This window comes from Protopterus annectens, chromosome 3.part0, assembly GCF_019279795.1.
Source record: "Protopterus annectens isolate FY-2018-M chromosome 3.part0, PAN1.0, whole genome shotgun sequence".
NCBI classification, from domain to species: Eukaryota; Metazoa; Chordata; order Ceratodontiformes; family Protopteridae; genus Protopterus; species Protopterus annectens.
This window is the reverse complement of record NC_056731.1, coordinates 367,953,764-367,977,938: the sequence shown is the minus strand read 5'-3', so window position 1 is coordinate 367,977,938 and position 24,175 is coordinate 367,953,764. Positions and strand designations below refer to the sequence as shown.

General features: G+C 39.2%; 1 protein-coding gene across 1 annotated transcript in view; it reads left to right on the top strand.

The window, feature by feature from the left end:
• The window catches only part of HECW1 (HECT, C2 and WW domain containing E3 ubiquitin protein ligase 1), a 2,794,797-nt gene that overhangs the window by 2,535,387 nt on the left and 235,235 nt on the right, over positions 1–24,175 (top strand). Inside the window, exon 25 of the mRNA XM_044065592.1 lies at positions 11,880–12,009. Coding sequence (XP_043921527.1) covers positions 11,880–12,009 — 130 coding nt within the window. The remainder of the gene's footprint in view (positions 1–11,879; positions 12,010–24,175) is intronic.

The following is a 24,175-nucleotide window of genomic DNA, read 5'->3' as shown; positions in this document are numbered from 1 at the left end:
CCTTCATTTTCTGGCTCACTCTGCACCACCATTTTTTAAGTAAATCATCCAGCAAACCTCCCAATTGGAGGGCTGTAGTTATACATCCATCATTTGCTAACTCATTTCCATAGGTTCATAGGTGTTTACTAGGCTAATGACCACAAGGACCTGTTTAAGTCTAGCCATGCATCCCAAATCTCTGACAAGTTCTGATACCCTTGAAAAGTGTAAGCGTGGGCCAGGGAGATGAACCATTTACAGGTTATCTGTGTCCATTAGAGACACAGGTGCCAAACCAGGGATGAATTTCTGGTTTCCCATCCAATTGTCCAAATTGCAGTTGAATTGGGTTAGGAGGAAGGCTGCTTCACATGGATGGGAAGCCTGTTCCTGACAGGGTAGTATATGGGATACATACCTATCTGGCCAGTGAACTGCGGTGGTGGTGCTGCGGTAGCGTTGTCACCTCACAGTAAGACATTGTCCTGTTCAGTTCTCAGCTAGAGCGTCTTCTGTGTGAAGACATGCGTGAAATGGGCGTACCTTCATTGAAGGTTGTGCATCAGGGCTGGCAACTCGGCACATAAAAAATCTACTGCCAATCATTAGCGGACCGGAGGTCCGCTGTGGTGACCCCTAACAGGGAAAAAGCTGAAAAGACACAACAACCTATCTCTCCAGCAGGTCCTATTTATATCACAGTCAAGGTTTATGTCTTTAGAATGGGTAATTCTGGTGCTGTTTGTTATGCAGGAGGTCCATCAGAGTGGAGTCTGACAATGCCCTGTATGCCAGATATAGATCTCCCCTAAAAAGCCTGTAGGAGACACAATACAAGGATAGGGCCTTGAGGTGGTCTGCATAGGATATATTATTTACACCCTGTGTTCTTTTAGTGAGGAACCTCTATGGACATTCCAGTTGTTGGATATACCTGGTTAGGTACATACCAAAGGGGCATTATACTCAATGATGGTTGTGATGAATGCTGAATACAGTGAAACAATGACTTCCTTGGACTTGGATGCCATACCTTTGTTTATAAGTTGCAAAACAGAATGATTTCCTCACCACTGTAGAAACATGATGATCAAAGGCTAGATTACTAGATCCCTAAGTCCCTGACTACTGGGTCAACTCTAAGGGCTGTGTTGTCAATATGATAGTTACCAGGGATAGATGACTTCCCAAAGGATGCTATTATGCATTTCTTGTTATTTAGTTTTAGTCTATGGCTCTGACACCAATTGTTTGTCTGTGTCAGCCCCTTCTGGAGAACATTTGTGTCAGTGTGTGATTCAATGACAGCTCCTAATTTGCAATCATCTGCAAATTTAGTAAGCCAGAGACCACTGACATTGGCCTTGACTTCTGACAAGTAAATGCCAAAAAGGAGCGGTCAAAGGACTGATCCCTGAGGGACTCCACCTGTGACATGCCTCTTTGTAGAGCTGTAATTCCCAAGTCTAACTTCCTGGGTCCTGTCTGTAAGCCAGTTGGCTATCCACTGGGTGACATATGGGTTTGTAACCAATGTCTTGAGTTTATCAACAATGTCCAAGTGGGTTATTGTGTCAAAAGCCTTGGCCAGGTCAAGATAGGCTGTGTGAATGATTTTGCTCTCATCCATTGCTTTGGTGACTTTCTCAAAGAAGTCCACCAGGTTGAGGAGGCATGATCTGCCCTTGACAAAACCAAACTGGATTGGGTCCAGTGTCTGGAGGTTCACTATATCTCTATTGATCATCTCCATGATAACTCTTTCCATGGCTTTACATATAAGACTAGTGAGACTTATGGGTCTGTAGTTTCCAGGGGCTGTAGATGGTCCACCTTTGTGCAGAGGGTTGACTGTTGCCTTTCTCCATTCATGAGGCATAAAGCCTGTTTGGAGGCTATAGTTAAATAGTAATTCCAGGGGCCCTGATAGGTCATGTTTCATGCTATTTAGAATGCATCCTGGGATATTGTCTGGGTCCATTGATGCAGTGTTCTTGGTCTTAGAGCATTAAGGACCTGTTCCCTAGTGATAGTAGGGGAGTTATATTTGATGATATTTCCTGAGGGAAGATTGAGGGGGAGAGAGGATTAAAATTGGAGCTGAATTTATCAGCCAGGAGGTTTGCTATATCTTCTGGCTCAGTATAGGTGGCTCCATTTACAATGAGCTCTGCACACAATTGTATATTGCCTTTGAAGTGGACATAGCTAAAGAAAGTTTTGTGGTTGTCTTTGGCCTGGGAGGCCAAACTTTCCTCAGATATGGCTTTGCTAGACTTTATTTGTCCTCTGAGTTGTTTGTTTACTGTGATGAGAGTGCTTTTTTTCCTGCTGGGTGCTGCATCTCCTAATTTTTGGCATGATTTCCTTCCTACTGTTATACAGCCAATTGATTTTGTAATTCCACCAGGATGGCTTGTATTTTGAGTTAGTTCTTCACTTCTTCCTGGTGGCTACAGCTGCCTCTATGCAGATATTAACATACCTGTACAGGGTTTCTGTGAACAGTTCTGCATAGGCAGAACAGAAGTGCCACACCAAATATTTAAGAGTCATCAAAGTCTTGCCAGATGCCACAAAAGAGCTAAACTGTCAGTATGGTGGCCAATACATTATTAATGTGGTGTCAAGTAGCAGTTCTGTATGGTGCATAAACCATCACAGAGCCACGAGTCACTAATGAGAACACCATCACTACAACATCCTTAGCAAAAGATATCCGCTGACCTATTTTACTTATGAAAGCAAAAACTATCTCCTTGTTATCAGCAGCAACTCTTTTGACATAGAAATAATTCATGTACCATCTGTGACTTGACAACTGATAGCCAGATATAAAAGTATGGTTTTAAAGAAAAGCCTACCCAGTGAAGTGATTACAGATAATGGCACATAATTTATGTCCAGTGAATTCCAACATTTCCTAGATGACTACTGTTTCACTCGTGTTACATCAAGAGTTCATTTTCTATGACTGAATGGTGAGGCTGAGAGAGCAGTACAGGTAGCCAAAGAGACACTTAAACTAAAAGATCCTCACAGAGCTCTCGTGGTATACAGAACTTCCTCCACATAATGTCACTAGAGTATGCCCTTCTCATCTAATGCTTAAAAAGCAAATACGAATTGACATGCAAATTTTAAAGTCAAAACATTTGCCAAAAACTCAGTCTATACCATACAGTTAAATGTAATGACAAAAAAGCCACAGTTTTGTATAAATAGTTTTATAATTTATGTCATTCTGCACAACTACTACTTGTCGTACAATCTGGTCAAGCTGTCTGCTTAAAGGGTGATTTAAAAAAGTGTAACACAACAAGTGTAACAGTTCAAAAACACACTGAAATATTTTCTCATAGAGAGCAAACCAAAAACTGTACCATATTTCAATGTGATAGACATATCCAACTGGTTCCTGATGAGATTTGACCTGAATGCAGTGTTCCAGAGAACCAGTTGAACAAATCTGATTCAAGAATAACCAGGTTAATATCTGGCAAATCCATTACTTTAGCACTGACAGATCTACCACAACTGAATATTTGAGTCAAAGGTATACCTCTTAGCTGTCCAGATTTTCACAGAATGTTCAGATTTTGTCATATTTTTGATCTGTTTCTCATAAATTCATGGTTTTCTGTCAAATCACTGAGGACTGAAGTCACTAAATAATGACACACATTTGAGTTTCAGACTTTCTATCCTTTAAAACGGGTCTATATTAGATCACCAAATGCTTAAAAAAGCGAACAGTGATTAATTGACCCTATGTTAGCGAAAGCTTACAATTTCTAACTGTCAGAACAGTGATTTTTTTTCCTAGGGGAAAAAAAATCGCTGTTCCAACAACAACAACAAAAAAAAAAAAAAAACACTTTAAACATTACATTAAGTGGGGGGCGTCACCCCCCACACCCCCCTACTTAAATATACCAACTCCGAGACCGGACTACAGTGCCAAAAATGGCAGAGTAACGAAGTGGCCAAGTGAATTCTTTCCCAGGGAAAGAATTTGCTTAACAGCCACTTCGATCTTTTGCCATTTCCATCTTTTGAGTTCGATGGAGACGCATTCGAAAGAATGCATCTTCTGTCTTCTAATAGGGAACCTTTAAAACTGCATGCTAGCACAAAACCTATTATGAACCTTTGTCCTCCTATTATTTTTTGCTTTGTCCAGATTTCTTGTGCTAAGAGGTCGAGAGGTATGGTCAATGGCAGAAGTTTGAATACAAGTAAATATACTGACAGACTGTGGACTGTCCATCCAATGCAAACAAAGTGTCCCTAACCAGGAAACCAACCATGCAGTGACACTTCATGCATGTAACACTACACTGCTGTGAGTAGGACTGCTAGGTTTCTACTCTCCCCCTGCAAAATGCTAACAAATATGCATACATCTATAGAATTATACATGCTATTATCCATTTGGAGTATCCAGTGGTGGCAAAATCTCGCACTTTCCCCTTATGAAGGAAAATGGGCATTGGCTGCTCCATCCTCCCATTCCCATAGCAGACCAGCCAGCACTACAAGAGTTGCTAGTCAATCTCAGGTCACTTGCAGCACAGGGTATGCTCTGCTACTATGGCATGAGGCAGACTGTAGTTGAGCAAGTTTTTCTGAAACACTGTAATTTATGGATTATGTTAGGCTGATCTCTTATTGGCTGTTTGGAGGATTTTTTGACTGTGTTTTTCTGATTTTGTTTTTGCTTTAAAGGGTTTGGGTATTTGTGTGGAAATATAAATAACCTAGGAACAAGTCTCTTGAATGATTAGTGGTGTAAATAGTTGTAAACTGGGCAAATGGATACATTTGTTTAGTTCTTAGGTTGCGGCTAAGAAGCAGTGACTCTTGACTGTACAAGAGAAACATGGGTGCTAGGACAAAAACTTATTTTTTCATATCCCATTTGCTGTGCCCCTATGTTTTTATAATTCATTGATCTAGAATGGGAAAGATTAGAAATTGGATAGCAGTTTTTTGTCAGTTTGTGTTGAATTAGACCAAGGTAACTAGTGGGACCACCAGCTCTTTTAAGTATGTTATAGGAGGAGCAAGCTGTGCATTTCTCCTCATCTACGGTTTAAGTGACAATGTAAAGACATGCCTTCAAAAGTTTACAGACTTTCTAATTTACTTACTGTTAAGGCCCTAAACCCACCAGTATTGTATGACTTCACCATATAGGCAAATGAGGAATGCATATCTCTAGATGTAGAATCCATCAGTAGTATGAGGGACGTTGGTTCCACTCACATTGTTACTTATGTAACCTATTGTCTTAGACATTCTGTACACCACAATACAAAAGAAGCCCCATTTTTATGAGCTTCTATAATATACTACCAAATCTACCAGGAAATGTATTAAAGGGCGTAGCTTGAGCCATCCTGCCCCCATGATGCAGTATGTTGTGATTCAGAGACATGATGGTCACAATGAGGAAAGACCTCATTATTGGCTATTCTGTATATACCTGAACCACACTTAGTACTGTAATGTGCAGTTCATTGCTGATATATACATTGCAGTAGTTAACTGCTGCTCATGTAGGCATTAGCATCGCCCCCTTAATCACTTTCCCTCCTGCACAAGTACACATTTAAACACACACACTCATACACCATAATCTCCCTTCCTGTCCCTGACTTGTCTGCCCTCCCCCTTTGTAGTCTGTCCCCCACCCTCCATTCCCCATACTAGTTGAAGTGCCATTAAGACAGATTGGTTTAGAATGCTCCCTGGTGGCTATTGTTTCCCCCTACTCACTAATTCCCTTACTACTGTGAATACCATTATGGTACAATTGTAGAATCCCTGATGCATAGTGTTTACCCACCCCCACCCCATCCCTATACCAAAGTCAGTGCCATTATGACACTTAATTGTAGAGTAATCCCTGGTGTTTAGTATTTGCCACTATCCCTGAGCCATATACTGAAGTTGGTGTTTTCATAGCACAATTGCAGAATTCCTGGTGCTTATTGTTTCTCTCCCAGCCACAGACATGTTCATGAAGGTTTACATGTTACGGTACCCCCCCCCCGCTGTATTCCTGACAGTGCATCTTCAGCTCTGTGATGCATGTGCTAAGGTGGTGAGCTTCCAGAGCACTGCTCTCTCTTTTTATATATTCTATTTTGTGGAGTCCATTTCTTGACCACTGCAGGATACATGGGTGTAAGCATGTAAACAGTCTACCACAGCCTGCAATGGTGCTGTTTGTGATGATGTGAGGTATTGCCAGCTATGCCAGGAGAAGTAGGGCAGTGGATATGTAACATATGCCAGCACAGCTAGCTGGAATTTGGTAAATAATTATATATTATTTGAATATCAAACTAATTTGTACAGATGCTTGTGTTAAAATGTACCAACAGTGTGCCCTGCTGGACAGAAAAGAAATATGCATGCATTATTGTAACTGAATTAAATGTATATGTTCTAACAGAGGATACTGGAAGAGAAGAGGTTAATCGCATTCCAGCTGCAGCAAACTTTGAAAATAGTAAGAAAATAAATTACCAGGCCTAGGCCATAAAGATGTTATCTTTCTGTTTTGAATGAAGCCAGAGATGCAGTGTCTATAAGAAGCATGGTTTGTTAGTCTCTGTATGAGGAGTAGAGGTTTGTAATTGTTTTATGAATTCCAGAAGCTGCACCAGATCTGAGCAATGCACTTGTGTGTGTATTATGGGCATGTAGGTGCTAACTCCTGGCAGTTTCTAGCAATGGGGGCATGCATGGGAACCAGAAGTCAGATGACCAGATTTATGTGGTGTCATTCTGCACAGAAATAATGTTTTAATATTATTTGACACAGAAGTCTCAGGGCAGCCTGTTTCTTGGAACCTGACATAAAAGGATCTCTCACCCACTTCATCTTGCCTTGCGCTAGGAAATGACCAGAGAATAATAATTCTTTAGATTAGTCAGGAAGATATAGTGAGGTTAGTTAAGTACTGTTTTTCTTTATCTGTGCAAATCTATTTATCTGTGTTATTTTAATATTTCCTGTGTCTGAAACTCTGGTGTTTATTGTAAATAGATATTTAGTATTTTCATGTTCTTTTCTGATTTATTATTAAATATATTTAAACTTTTCATTGTGGCTGCTCCTTCTAGAGAATATTTTAACCTTTGAGATTACTCATATCTGTTTAGTGACTCTGTAGCCACTCCTGAAAGCCTTACTGCATTGGTCAAAACACTACCATTTGTATAGATATTAATTTCACTATACTTGGGTACCCTTGTAAGAACCATAGAGTAGCTTACTTGGGAGTGTCTGGTGGCAGTAACTACCTTATAGTCTGGGCAGAAGGGGGCATGGGCTAGTAAATCACTACAATAAACATCCAAAACAAAAAATTCCAAAGAAACACAAATCCTACAAAGGAGGACCACTCCAGGATGAACTGATGATAATATTTATTAACACTTCTGGTACCTCGGCATTTTGCCTTCTCAAGGAATACTACAATAATGCAACCCCATCCTTATATACATGCACCAGATACCAATTAACCAATTAAACAATCATTAGAAATGCATCAATTCCAAATTTAAACAATACTACCCTATATCAACTATAAATATATGCGAATATTAATACATACATTAAATAAATAATTACCTTATAATTTAAATAGTTAAATTATTATCTAAATTCATATCATTAGGAAATAAAGTGTGATAATCATCATCCTACACTCAAGTCTATTAAGTTCCCTTTTAAAATTTCACCTGTTGACCTCTGGTCATGCCAGAACACTAAAGAACAGGCTACTGCATGAACCCTCATGCTTGGACAAAAAGTGGGTAGCTACTGGACTCTCCAATTTCTGTCTCCTAACATCACCCAAATGTTCCAAAATATGAACTTTCACCTTCCTAGTTGTCTGTCCTATATACCAACATGTGGGACGACATCCACAACCTATTATAGAAATCACCCCACAACTATTACAGTTGTAAAATTCCCTAGCTTTATAAAACTTCCCATTAATTTTACAACCATGCAAATTCCTAACCCAGTTACACACCAAACAATTCCCACAACAATAGGTGCCCAGTTTATTGTCCACCACACCATAACTTCCACCTTGGGAGATTTTATGATTAAGTAATTATTTAAGATTACTATATCTCCCATACGAAAAAATATGTTAGGAAAAAGAGAACCTATAGAATTACCCTCACTAACAATCTCCCAAGCCTGCCTAACTATTCTTTCCAACGTAGGAGAAAATTCAGAGTACCTAGTGATGAAAAACAACCTTTCATCACCATCATCCTTCTCTGATAATGTCCCCCTTGATTCTCTCCGTAATCCTCTAAACCGACCTCTGTCTCCCCCAAAACCCTTGCTCTTACCCCCTGGAGGATACTATCAGCATAGCCACGAGCACACAGTCTAACGTATACCACATTCAAAAATTTATCTTTAAACTTTAATTCAAAGGTATCGTTAAAAATCCTATTAAATTCCCCATATGGTAAAGAGTCTATAAGGTGTGGGGTGTGCATAGTAGCATAGTAGTAGTGTGCAAAAAATTATTACCAGCAGTGGGTTTTCTAAATGGTCTATGTTGAACCCCCTGCCTACCGTCAACATACAAAACTACATCCAAAAATGAAATACTGTTTTATCAGTGCTCCAAGTGAACCTCAAACCATGGGGATTGTTGTTAAGTAAGCACATAAATTCCAAAAACTCCTCTTCCTTACCCTTACAAATGTACACCAAATCATCTATGTATCTTTTATAATATACTACCCTGCTCAAAAATTATTCTTTGGCTACCATAAACTGTTTTTCAAAATCCCTCATGTATATAATGGTGTATGATGGGGCGAAGGCCGTCCCCATTGCCATATCCTTATTTTGTAAAAAAAGTTCATTTTTCCATCTAAAATAATTATGAGTTAGACAAAACTCAAGAAGGATTAACAAAAATGATGAGCGAGGACCTTCCCCCAGCATTTTGGCCACAGCTTCCAATCCCTATCTTATATCAGTATTAGTATACAGGGCATTTGCATCTACTGTTGTCCAAAAATACCCTTCTTTCCACTCCATGTTACAAAGATCCTGACATACTCCATGTGTGTACTTAACATGGGAAGGAACCATGGTCAAATGCTTTTTAAGATGAAAATCAAAAAAAAATATTCACACGTTCCAAAAAAGATCCTACACCAGAAATAATAGGTCTACCTAGGGGATTAGAAAGATCTTTGTGGACCTTGGGGATAGCATACATAAAAGGATGTTTAGGTGACTTAACAACCAACTTCTTAACATCACTGGATTTTAAAAAGACCAGTCTTTTCCCACATTCCAATATTTCATTCAATTCCTCAGAAAACCTCTTAATAGGATTATGTGGTAACCTAACATAATAACCCTCCTCAGACAGTATTCTCTGCACCATACTATCATATTGGGATATATTCATCATTACCTAGTTGCCCCCTTATCAGCCAATTTGAGGACTACCTTATCCAAATTGGACCATAAATTCTGTAAGGCCTGCCATTCCTCTTTATTGAGATTATAAGAACAAAAATTATTTAAAAAAATTATCAAAACTGTTCTCAACTTTTTTACAAACCAAATTCTCAAAAATGTTAATGGCATTACTTGACATGGGGGCATAAAGGTACTGTCGGAGGGTAAATCAGGCATATCAAGGTGTCCATAACCTGTGCAAAAACCTCCTTTTTTAATATTGGATTCAACAAAATCAGTAACATCCCTTTCGCCAAATTCCACACACTGTTGAAATATTTCTGTATCATGAATACATAAATCAAGCAAATCCACCTCTTCATCATCAGAATTCATCAGGACATTCAACATTGCATGCATTACTACCTAAACATTCCCGTTTGCCGTGAAAAAAACACTTTTAAATTCAATTTATGGCAAAATTTCTTAACATTCAAAATGATGTCAGCTAAACATGGAACTCTGATAAGGACAAACTTTGCCCCTCTTAAAAGTATACTTTCTGCATGCACAGAAATGTTTAAGTCTGTCAGGTTAATAATTTTCAACTGCTGATTATCATCATGATAAAAAACATTCCTACATAAATCAAACCATAAATCAGTGCACACATTGTCCATTAAACTGTCCTTACAAGTAGAAACAGGGTGTTTAAAGTCTCTGCAAAAAACGGCAGAATGAGGGGAACAAACTCTTACTTATGTTTGTTGTTCTGTTTTCCCCATGCTCTCTTGTGTACAAGTGTACAATCCAAAGAGGCCTGCCTCCACTCAGCCAGCAGATCGCTTTCTTCTTCAGTAAAGTCGTCAGCTGCTAAGCGATCTATTCAAAGGCCCCATGGAATAATGTTAAGTGAAACATAATTTATCCAAAAATTTCAAGTTATAAAATATAGTCACCTCTTTAGTGATTAGCCTCTCCAATAGCTGAAAATTCTCCAGTTCACCAATTTCAGCGGTAGAAGCCCATGGATCTTTAGAAGCCAGCCTTAGGTCACAATCACAAATTCAATCAGCAAACAGGGTACTGGAAATGGTACCTGATGGTTCAGTGGTCCCCATGCTCATGGAGTAAACAGAAAATCACTACAATAAATATCCAAAATGAAAAATTCCAAAGAAACACAAACCCCACAAAGGAGGACCACTCCAGGATGAACTGATGATATTACCTCTGCATTTCGCCTTCTCAAGGAATACTACAATAATGCAACCCCATCCTTATATACATACACCAGATACCAATTAATCAATTAAACAATCATTAGAAATGCATCAATTCCAAATTTAAACACATACTACCCTATATCAACTATAAATATATGCTAATATTAATACATACATTAAATAAATAAATAACAAATTTATAATTTAAATAATTAAATTATCTATACATTAAATAAATAATGAATTTATAATTTAAATAGTTAAATTATCTAAATTCATATCATTAGGAAATAAAGCGTGATAATTAATAATCATCCTACACTCAAGTCTATTAAGTTCCCTTTTAAAATTTCCCCTCTTGGCCTCAGGTCGTGCCAGAACACTAAATAACAGGCTACTGCATGAACTCTCATGCTTGGACAAAAAGTGGGTAGCTACTGGACTCTCCTTTGTGGGGCATGGGCTAGTAAACCTGTGTCAACCTTTCCCAGGAGTGTGTGTGTGTGTGTGTGTGTGTGTGTGTGTGTGTGTGTGTGTGTGTGTGTGTGTGTGCGCACGCACGCCCAAATTAAATTTCAAATAGTGTGTATGTCAGCTGCCTGGGGCAGGAACATGAAGTACTGGTTTAACAGAAAGGGAGCTGGAGGACTTAGCTTGGACACTTGGCTGAGGACTTAGCTGTGTCAGTGGAGTGCCTTACTGAGGACTTGGGGAGAAACAGAGAAACCCATACCCTGGGCTGAGTGTGTTCCCTATGTTCTCTAAGGGAAATTTTGCTTGATGCAGACAGCTGCATCTGGAAATTCTGGGTGTATCCATTTTTGTTTCAAGTGAATATCCTCTACAGTGTCAGTGGTGAGGATTCAGGCTCCTTAATTACTGGCCCATTTTGTGTGTGTGTGTGTGGGGGGGGGGGCATCACATTGTTCTCATCTACAGACAGCGATATAGGAAGTGTTATTCCATAACCACTATGAATATATAGAAAAGTAGGAGAGTTTTGTAAATGAAATGGAGTAAAGTACTTATGGATGGTTAGTAGTCAAGTGACTGTACCTACAAACTGTATTTTGACTCTCAGTGATAGTATTTAAACATATTAATCATTTATAAATGCAAACATGTCTTTATTCAATCTAGTAGTAAGTCAGATGAAGTTTCCAGTGTCTGGGGATGTTACCATATACTGCACATTGTTTTTACAGCCCCAGTGATCTCAGTGACCTAGAATATCTGGACGAGGAGTTCCATCAGAGTTTACAGTGGATGAAAGACAATGACATCACTGAGATTCTGGACCTCACCTTTACTGTCAATGAAGAAGTCTTTGGACAGGTTGGTAACAATGTAGTCTGGGCATGCTATACTGACATTATACACTTACTGCGTTTATCCAACCCCATTCCACAAGGATATCTTAAGACAAGACAGGACTTTTCATTATAATGAGGAGTAGTAGTGATGTGAGAATGGGCAAAGTCTTGCTGCATGCTGCCTTTCCCTTCATTCTTCCTCCTCTATCATAATCGAGGTAAAGTTGTTTATTCCATTACTCTTGTCTGAGACAAAATTATAGCATCTTTAAGAGAAACCGTAGTTCACAGAAGGTGTATGCTGTCTGTTTTTTTTATTAATATTTGGGTTACTAGTTTTTTATTTTTTTTAACTCTTTTTGCTTTCATTCTGCTGCTGAGGACTAATATCAACAGAAAGTACAGTTGTGTATAAAATCTTACCATAACAGTACATGTCCCTCTCATGACTATTGCAGTATTTTTGAAAGAAGGGATGTCCCATCCCAGGCAGCCCATCGCTTAGCTAGTATTGAAAAGTTTGAAAAAGACATTGTTTGTGCCATACATCCTACTTATGCTGCTCGCACAAAACATAGGGCATAAAAGGGATGTACAAATGTAACTACCCAAAACTGAATTGCCCCAGGAGAAAACAATCCCCATAGGACAAAGGAGTCCATGCACATCCAGAAGGAAAAAAGGCAGAATAAAGAAGAAGGGGCTGGAGGGAGAGAGCAAATACTGTAACACCTGAAGAGAAGAACATCTACTGTTATGGTAAGATTATACACAACTGTACTATGTCCTTCTATATCACTGTTGCAGTATTCTTGAAAGAAGTAAAATAGCTCAAAAAACAAAATGGGAGCTGGAAGGCTGAGAAGAGCCCGCAACAAACCCACATAAAATGGTTTCAGCAAAACCTGCTAAGACCCTAGAAACCATATCCAACTTATAATGCTTAGTAAAGGTATGGACTGAAGACCAAGTAGAAGCTTCAAGGATGGAATTGGCGTCCATCCCCTTAAAGAAGACACCAAAAGAGGCAACAGCCCTAGTAGAATGAGCTCTAACCAAAGCAGACAGAGACTTGCCATGAAAAGTATAACAAAAAGAAATTACCTTAGCTCTCCAGGAGCAGATGGTTTACATAGAAACAGCCAAACCAAAAGACCTGGGATGAAAGGAAAGAAAAAGCTGATTGGACTTACAAATAATCCTAGTTTTATCCAAATGGCACCTGAGCTCTCCATGCAAATCCAAGGTATGCAGGACCATCTCAGTATTAGACGAGGAAAAGGAAAAAGAGAAGGGAGATATCCTTCCTGATTTAAGAACAACTTATATACCACATTGGGTAAAAAGTAGGATTAGTATGAAGGGACACCTTGTCCTTGTGAAAAAAACAAAAAAGGAGGAATGCCCGTAAGGACCTGGAGCTTAGAAACCCACTGAACAGAAGTAAGAGCCAGCAGCAAAACAGTCTTCCAGGTACAATGTTGCAAAGAAGCAGAAACTGCAGACTCAAAAGCAACCTGAGTCAGTTTTTCCAAAACAAAATTACAGTTCCAGGGATGAGAAATATGTTTTCTTGGAGGCCTAATATGCAGGACACCTTTAAGAAATTGTTTGACCTCAAAATGAGAAGTCAAAGGAGGAGTCAAGGGCAGACAATCAGAAATGGCTGACAAATGGGCCATCACAGAAGAATAGGCCATGCTAGACTGGAGCAACTCACACAAATAAGAGAGGACCAGAGGGACCCCCACTGAAAAAGGGTTCTTGTTACGAGCATGACACCAGACTGAAAATCTATTCCATTTGGACATATAAAATTTTCTGGTTAAGGGTTTTCTTGCTTTCTGTAGAACCCTGAGCAGGCCCTCAGAAAAGATGTGCCAAAAAGGGATCAAAACCATATCATCCACAATGTCATTTGCATAGTGGACAAGTGGGGTTGGATGATAGTCCCCTTGTCCTGTGTGAGCAGATCCAGCCTGTGACATAACCTGTGATGACTGCCAGATGCATTAAGATGGGAAACCAGTGTTGTTGTGCCCAAAACTGAATCACTAGCAAGATTTTGGGAGTCGCACCAAATCTTCTGCAAGACTCTTGGAAGTAGAAGAAGAAGAAGGAAAGTATAAAGAAACTGCCCCTTCCACAGAAAGGAGAGGGCATCCTTTTTCCAGGCCGGATGGCATGGCACTCAGGAACAGAAGACAGGAAGCTGCCTGTTCAGAGGAGAGGCATAAAGATCTACCCAAGGAAAACCCCACCAATGGATAATGTCCAGAAACATGTCTCTGAAGCATCCATTTGTGAGCCTGTGTTTTGGACCTGCTCAGAGATTCTGCCACAAGATTGTGCTCTGAAAAAATTTACACAGCCTGAATAGTTAAGTGATAACTGAGAGCCACTTCCCAAGCCTAAAGAGTCATCCCACAGAGAAGAGTTTGTGCTCCCCCTGCTTGTTGACATACCACATGACTGTAGTGTTGTCTATGTACACCTTCAAGGGACCCGGAGAGAACATGGGGTGAAAAGCATGAAAGGCCAGAATCAGAGCCTTCATCTATTTGATGTTGGTATGGTCTAATTTCTGATGGGGAGGCCTAAGACCCTGAACATTCAAGTGACCAAGAGATGCAACCCACCCCATGTCCGAGGCATCAGTGAACAGCTCTTGAGAAGGGACTGGAGGCTGAAAGGGCCAGCCTGGGTTGAGAGCAAGCTGTCAAATCCACCCCTCAAATTTCTTCTTGAGACAGGGAAGGAGAGGTACACTAAAAGTCAGAGGGTGATGATGCTGCAGCCAAACTAACTTGAGGCACCATTGAAGCTTCTGCATATGCAGTCTGATAAGAGGAAACATGAAGCATCGGAATAGAAGAGGCCATGAATCCCAGGGCCCAAAGAAACTCCCTGGCTGACATTGCAGTCAGGGGAAAAGAGACTGAAAGAAGGCTGTCCATGACAATACCTTCAGAAGCGGAAGAGAAGCCAAAATTAGCACTGTCTGAATCCTGCAACCCAGATACACGTGATCCTGAGAGGGAGACAGGACAGTCTTTTGAAAGTTGATAGTAAACCCCCAACTTTGAAGAAGAGAGATGGTGAACTGCAGATCCTTCAACAATCGACTGGGAGAAGGCACCTGAAACAACCTGTTATCTAGATAAAGGAAAAATCTGAATGCCTTGGAGCCTGCAGAAGGCAATCGCAAGAACTAAGCATAATGTGAATACCCTTGGGGCATTAGAGAAGCCAAAGGGCAAAGTAGAGAAGTGAAAATGGGAGGAAGACACAGAAAAATGTAAAAACTTCCTGTAGATGGGGTGAATAAGAATATGAAGGTAAGCATCTTTCAGACCCAAGTACACCAGAAAAGCCTGGAGGTAGTAAAAGTGGAAACAGAGTTTGAAGAGTTAGCATCTGAAAAGGAGGGATCTCAAGAATGGTATTGAGCTGAGAGAGAGCCAAAATTGGTCACCAAGTGCCCTCCTTTTTCAGGAACCAGGAACCTCCTGGAATAAATACCCCATCCCACATGAGAGGGGGACAGGTCGAATGGTCCCTTGGTTCAACAGGGACCTTAGAACCTCTGGGAAATGAGGAAGTTGAACTAAAGAAGGTTGAGGAATCCCAGAAAAAGGAGGGAGAGATTTCCATACCATGACGTAACCCTGACAGATTATAGAAAGAACCTGTCTGAAGTGATGAGATGCCAATTTGGAAGACAAAGGAAGAGCCAAAGGGACAAAGGAACCTGTTTTAAAGGTTGGGGGGGGGGTGAATTGTCAAAGAAAAGTAGGATTATCAGACAAAGGAGGCTTTTGGGCTACAGAAATCTGAGAAGCCTTAGTAGAGGGGCTCACTTCCCACCCCTCCTGCCTTTAGATGCCTGGCAGGGTTGCCTGCAAACAAAAGTAGATATAGAAAGATAATTCCTCTGGAATTTATGGATAGGAGAGACAAAAATATGTTTAAGGTCTTGCAAGGCTTTGCTCTTCTCTTGAAGAGACTTAAATCAGCAGCAGCAGTCTGCCCTAGAAGAGGCATCATCAGGGTCATAGCTATACTTAATACAATGGTAAGCGACTTGAGAAGCAGAACCTAAAAAAGATAAGGCAGAAGATTTGCCATCAGAATCAGGGAGGGCAGAGATAACCTGACAAGTCTGAGCTACAAAGGCCAGAGCATACCTGGTCATGTGGTTCTGGTAATTAATAGCCCTAAAAGCCAAAGTAGAAAATAAGAAGAAAATAACACAACTGCCAGTTATGAGGTGTTCTAAGAGGTCAGAATAGCAAGAAAACATTCAAAACAACTAGCTACAATGGCATTCGAACTGGCGGGTAGTTGCGCCTGTATGTCCCTTTTATGCCCTTTTGTGCGAGGAGCATAAATAGGACATACGACACAAACAAGATCCTTTCCAACCTTTTCAATACTGGCTGCCTGAGACGAAATATACTTTCTTTCAAGAATACTGCAACAGTGATATAGAAGTACATTTCTTGATCTTTTACTCCTTGCACAGACCCCTAGTCATTGTTAGCAAATCCAAAATCCAGTGTGTCAGCATTTTTTATTTGTTTATATTCATTTCCTAGAGTAATGCATTAATCTCAATGTACTATTTGCAGGCACAGCCCGGGTAAATAGGATCACATAAGAAACATATTTACAGATACAAAAACATGCTACCACAGTTAGTCCAAGAAATAGTTTACAATGTCAAAACATGGATGGAAAAAAGGAATCATGCTTAGCAGAGCTTTCTGCTAAGGTATAGCCATAATGAATGAGATGGCTTCTGCTACAGAGATAGCAGCATATCATTATATAGAGAGGTGTGAAGACATTAGAAGAGGTGAGTGTGAATAGTTGCATGAAACTAATAGCTTCTGACTGGCCATCAGACCTCATCTGGACTTATGCTTCCTATATCAAGTGTCTTCATATTTTGGTGGATAGGCGCTATTCTTTTGTGGTGAATAGAGGTTTTTGTCATCTATACATGTGAATGTGTGGAGGGGTGGCCACGGTGGTGCAGTGGTTAGCATTGTCGCCTCACAGCAAGAGGTCCTCCGGTTCGATCCTCGGCTTTGGTGCCTTCTATGTGGAGTCTGCATGTCCTTCCTGTGATCGCATGGGTTTCCTCCGGGTGCTCCAGTTTCCTCCCACATCCCAAATTCCCAAATCCAAAGTAGGTGGATTGGACACTCCAAATTGGCCCTAGGTGTGAGTGTGTGCATGTGTGTGCCTTCAGTGGAAGGTTGGGCGCCGGGCTGGCAACTCAACACTGTAAAACTCCACTGCCAATCATGAGCAGACAGGTGATCTGCTGTGGCGACCCTTAACTGGGAAAAGCTGAAAGAAGAAGAAGACATGTGAATGTGTGGAGTCACAGGAAGGGGTGCTTAGCAGTAGGTAACAGTGTCGGATTATGGGTTGCAATGGAAGAACTTTGGATTTCAAGGTAGCAAACTTTTTGATACATGGGTGTTATACAAAAGTTTAGAATGACCTGCAGGAGTTTGGACATTCCTTCATGGTATAGGGTTTTGGATGGCAACTGGTTTTCAGCTCTGTGTTTTAAGTATCAGCTAGTTCTTTGTTGGCAAGGAAAGATGTAACTTCATCTGGTAATCTAACCACTTCTCTGGGGAAGTTTAAAATTCACCAGTTTAATTTTTAGTACATCCCCTCAGTACCCTACCTTCTATTCAGTATCCATAGAACTGGCAGTGACATGTTTGCTGTATCTAGTTTAATTCAAGGTTTAAAAGGCAGTTAAAGAATTCATCAAGGGGCTAAGTTACAAAACTGATGAGAACTTGAGATTTTTTTTAAACTTTTGATATGTAGACACAAAGAATTTTAAAATATGAATGAGAAGTGATGTTATTAGGAAAACTGTCTGCCATGAATATTATTTACTGCATTTTTCTGCCCTGTATCATTGTAAAATGCTGTGGTTTTCACTGACATTGCTGCTGGTTTCTCTGCTTTGTAGTAATTTTAGAAGTGTCTGTTTCTAGTTAGCTTGTTTGAATTCACTTTGAGGTCACTGTGTGTGGGTTACATTAAGTAGGCCTGGGACTGCTATTCTAGTGGGAGTAGAAGGTGTCCTGGTCTGCCTGAGCTGGGAATTACACAGGAAGGCTTAAAAAGAGGCTGCTTGATTGGTCAGAAAGCTATTTGCTTTGCTTAGTCAGTTTTCTCTGTCTCTATTACTTCAGCACTTTTAAGGGCACTGCTCATTGTGTAGTGGTACTGACCAGTGCCCTGTATGGACGCGGGCATATAGAACTGATACTTTCCCTAATAAAACTACCCATCAGATTTCTGTCTTATTCATTTGTGAACAACTAGTTTGCACAGGAATAAGAAATGTCCCATGTGCTTCAGAGTAGAAGCTCCCAGTAACACTCTTTTCTGAAAAATACAGGAAAGTAACCATGGATATAGACTTTCCTGATGTCCTCTTAGCCAAGTTGGTGAATATGGTCATCCTAGGGTGATGTAGTAAATGCCTTGTGTTTTCCAACAATTGATTCTCAAATAAACCATTGACTTTCTCTTTGCTCAGCCTTGTGAGTGGGACATATATGAGAGATGTATTTAATCAACATCACTGCCAACAAAATTCTCACATGCAAACACTCATAATGCCAACCAGGTTGTCAGAAATACACACACTACACCCACCACACACAATATGAATTAGACACACAGACCCACGTATGCTGAGACTCTTAAAAGTAATTTTCCTAAACCCCAAATTCATAGGTTCATAGGTTCATAGATTAGTACTAGGCTAACTGCCCTTGCGAGCCATTTTAAGCCTAGCCAATTATCCCTCCTTGTGAGACTCCCTGCACCTTGTTTGTAAGGCAAAACACCTTAACTTAACCGATGAGCTACCCCCACAGACATTGGACCTATAACAAATCTCCTCAGCAGCACCAAAACCATTCCACCAAAACAGCATCCAGCAGTACACATACAGCCACATCTCACATAGAGTCTCAACTTCAAACACCTTAAGGCAAGTCAAGCAAGCCAACATACAACTAATGTTTTAGTCATAGGAGACACAGATGTCCACCTCACAAGGCTGAGTAAAGAGAAAGTCATGGTCAGTTGTCTATCCAGGGCCAGGATTCTCCAGAGCATGCATGTATTCAGGTCATTGCACCATAAGTACCAATATAACTCTGTCATAGTCCATGTGGGTGTAAATGACCAGAGACATACTTCCTTATGAGAGAGACATTATGTAGTTTTCAGTCTATGTGTACCAGGCTGGTATAAGCCTAGCACTGAGCAGCATTATACCTTCACCAAGGATGATGCCACAATATGAACAAGAAATGCTCAACTTTAATAACTGGCTTAGCTTCTGGTGTCATTTTAAGGAAGTGCAATATTTGCCATCATGGGAGGACATAGTGGACAGACCACATTGCTTTGCCAAAGATGGGCTGCACCTTTTCCTCTAGGCTTCTGAATATTAGCTAAAACATTGTCTTCTACCATAGTGCATTTTTTTAGGCAATACCAAACTGACAAACCTTCCAACGTAGCAAAACCAACCAAAGGCAATCTAAAGGTGTTACTGCTCAATGTCAGGAGTAAATTGCAAGACAATGGCTCAGAAGGCACCAAACCAAGCACAAAAAGCAAAATAATCCAGTAAAATTCAAACGAATTTAATTAAGCGCTTTTCGTTATAACCAATGTTATAACTTCTTCAGATCAAAGTATATTTAACCATCCACATTTAAATACATTATTTAAAACCATCATGTGACAAAAATACATCAACCAACTAGTAGTGCGTTCAATAGCAATTCCCAATTAAAGCAACAATGTATATACATTTTAAAAATTATTTAGTAACATACACTCAAACTGTTATTTATATATATATTTTAAACAATTTTGTTAATATAAAACCAATATTCAAACACTAATTTACCTGTTTAAACTCTTCAGTTTTAACAGACATGAAATATTACAAGATTCATTTAGTCCTGGATTATTAAATGCATTTAATGTGAGCTGCCAGAATAATTCTAGTTCTTCTAAACATAACGATGTGAGGCCACCTCTTATGTCTGTTTGTATTTGGTCAATGGCTTTAAAAATAAAAGTATGGCCACCAGTTGCCTGGGAATGCCTTGCCAATGCATTGTCAGTTCTATTCTTTTCTATGGCATACACATGCTCATAGATCCTGTCATGCAGTCTGCGTTCGGTTTTGCCCACGTAGAATGCTGTGCAGAATCTACACCTAGCCAAATACACCACTAACCTTAAATTACAAGTCAACTTAAATTTAAGTTGAAATTTCTTATCATTGGTTAAACACTTCCATTTAAATCTGCTAGTGTTTCCTTTTGTTGTTGCGTTGTTTGTTCCTGGATTTCTGGAACTTATTCTGTCTTGACCCGTTGTACATTTGATTGCCATTGTGAAAATTTTGATTATTAGTAGTAGTACTAGATGAACTATTGGCTTCATTATTCAAATTGCAAATACGCTCACTGCGTCTAGGTAAATCACTATTGTCAATGGACTGATTATTGGACAAATTAGGAGCACAATTGTTACTTAATCCATCCTGGTCATCAGTTCTATGTCCATTTGAAAACCACACTTGAGATGGTGAAGGACGAGGATAAGCAGAACCATGATCATAAGCTGACCTGTCCCATTTCATTTTCTTGATTTTATTGTTTTTAAGCCTCTCAATCAATTGATCGATGTTAGAAAAAATTCTAGCATAATCAAATTTGTATCTAGGAAATTCACAGTCACTTTTAATATCATTATCTAACACTAGGACTTCAGTCGATAAAGTCTCAATAAATGCCAGATAATGCTTAATCATGACGTTCATTAAATCAAACCCCTGTTTATCATAAAATTTGATTAATTCCAGATGAAAGTCAGAATCAGGTATGAGGCCTGTGGGGTAATGGCATGAACGAAGACCTTAAGGAACAACTTGTTGCTGCAGGCACTCAGTAAAGTATGTGACCTCAAGCTGTAACTTTTTTAATTTTAAAAGCTTGTGGTCGAGCAATTTAAGTTTGTCAGTAAGAAGAGTTGTACTGACCTGTATATTAGGAGTGTTATCAGCCGGTTGCCCCTGCTCTGACATGGAGCCCAGTTGAAGCTTCATGTTCACATTAATCCACTCGGAAAGGAGCGGAGCACCGATAAGCCCCATAGCACTCTGCCTGTTGTTTACCTGCCCTCGCAGGTTAGTATCAGCAGTTCTAAAAGAACTACTCTGCGGTCGTTGACCTAATGGGATGGAATTGCTGGTATTGATGGTAACTCCACTGTTACCTGTACAGACACTTGAAGCTGGATGGACAGAAGGTTCTGATGAACCTACAGGAGCATTAAGCACTATGTCCACATTCACTCCTTGGTTGCAACCTCCTCATGTATGTGGCACATCTAGAAACTCAAGATGGAATGATAGCGAGTCCACACGTTGAGTAAGCACATTAATGAGAGCAGTTAAATTTGCCAGTTCATTTTGAGATTGAGTAAATAGACGTGGACTGTTCGGACTGGAACGTCCTCTTGATACCATAATGAAACAAACAACACAAACCAACTAAGTAAAATAAACAAATGAGAAAACTGCAAGACAATGGCACAGAAGGCACCAAACCAAGCACAAAAACAAAATAATCCAGTAAAATTCAAACAAATTTAATTAAGCGCTTTTTGTTATAACCAATGTTATAACTTCTTCAGATCAAAGTAAATTTAAACATCCACATTTAAATACATTATTTAAAACCATCATGTGACAAAAATACACCAACCAACTAGTAGTGCTTTCAATAGCAATTCCCAATTAAAGCAACAATGTATATACATTTTAAAAATTATTTAGTAACATACACTCAAACTGTTATATATATTTTAAACAATTTTGTTAATATAAAACCAATATTCAAACACTAATGTATCTGTTTAAACTCTTCAGTTTTAACAGGCATGAAATAGTACAAGATACATTTAGTCCTGGATTATTAAATGCATTTAATGTGAGCTGCCAGAATAATTCTAGTTCTTCTAAACGTAACGATGTGGGGCCACCTCTTATGTCCGTTTGTATTTGGTCAATGGCTTTAAAAATAAATGTATGGCCGCCAGTTGCCTGGGAATGCCTTGCCAATGCATTGTCAGTTCTATTCTTTTCTATGGCATACACATGCTCATAGATCCTGTCATGCAGTCTGCGTTCGGTTTTGCCCACGTAGAATGCTTTGCAGAATCTACACCTAGCCAAATTCACCACTAACCTTGAATTACAAGTCAACTTAAATTTAAGTTGAAATTTCTTATCATTGATAATGAATGTCTTTCCAGTTTCAATCAGGCTACAAAATCTACATGTGCCACATACTGACATGCCAGCTCTATTAATTGCGCCATTGAACTGTTTGCTATTTAGCAGATCCTTGAGGTTACATCCTCTTCTAAACACTATGTTAGATTTATGACCTAACCTCGCCAACAAGAATTTATCGTTACTGATTAATTCCCAATTCTTAATTACTATACAAGAAATAGCCGAACTGTCCAAATTAAAAGTGGTGATAAAACTAGACTTATAATTTAATGGTGAACTTTCTTGTAACATTATTGTATTACACATAGATTGTGTGTTTATTGTATTAACAAATTTACCATAGGTAACCATTGCCCTGCCCTCATTATGAAGAATAGGAAGGACCACCCCATTTTTTCTTTTATGTTGGACTTCAGCCACCACCTCGTTTATTAAATCAACAGGGCAGCCACGTTTCACAAACATTTCACTGAGAAATGTACATTCAGCAATAAACCCAGCCTCAAGAGATACCATTCTCACTGCTCTTATCAATTGTCCTTTAACAATAGAGCGCTTCTGTGAAAACGGGCGAGCGCTAGAAAAATGCAAGAATGAATGGCAATATGTCTTTTTCCTGATAATTTTAGAAACCAATCTGGAATTATCTCTGTCCTTTGACAATTTGATGTCTAGGTAATCTGTTGAAGTAGTACTATAATTAAAGGTAAACTCAAGGAATTCTGTTGTACTATTCAAGTAATTATCAAAAGTACTAGCTTTCCCTAGATCACCACGAAAGATGATAAAAATATCATCCAAAAAACAGGTGTAAAAAGCTATGTTCACCATGTGTGAAGGTCTTTTAAAGATAAACTCTCTTTCCCAGAAAGCTAAAGCTAAATTAGCTAAACTGGCCCCACATGGCGACCCCATAGCTACACCCATCCTTTGAAGGAAGATCTCTTGGTCAAACAAGAAATAATTATTAGTAAGAATAATGTCAAGGAGTTCTTCCACTAATCTTATTTCTAGATCAGGTGCCCCCTTCAATTTCAACATTAAGCTCACCCATTCTATACCATCTTGATGTGGAATGGAGGTTTAGAGTTCCTTAACATCAATTGTTAAAAAGTTGTTACTACTATTATATGCCAGGCTATTAATGTTATCTAAAAAAGTCCAGGAATCTTTACAAACTTATGGTTCTGACTTAAGAAATTTCTGTAGTATATTGTCAACAACTTTTGCACAAGGGTAAGTTAAAGACCCCCTACTATCTATAAGAGGTCTCATTGGTGGATTTTCCATATTTTTATGGACCTTGGGTATTCCAAACAACACTGCAATCTTCGGGTAGGGAACCATTATATAATTATATGTATTAATATCTATTTTAGCTTCAATAAATAAATCACTGAGGTAACCTTTAACACAATTTTGAGCTATATATAGCTCATTAAGAGACACTTTAATATAAGCGTAACTATCAAGCAGTGTTTTCATCCTATTGTAGTCACCCTGATCAAAAATAACTAAACCACCACCTTTATCAGGTTTAATCACTCTGATGTTCAATGAGCATAAATCGTGGAAAGCTGTCATTTCATTAGAAACATTTTTTCTAATATGTTTACCATTGAATTGTGCTATACGCCTAAAATCAAGTTTGCATATTGTCAAAGGAAAAATATACTTTAAAAATGATCAAAACACGGTAGGTTCAGGTTAAGGCACTTTTATCTTGCAGCAAAAAGACAAAAACGTGCTATTACAGAGTTTGTCTAACTAGAAACAGGAAATGCTTTCATTTTTATACACTTTCTAATAAGAC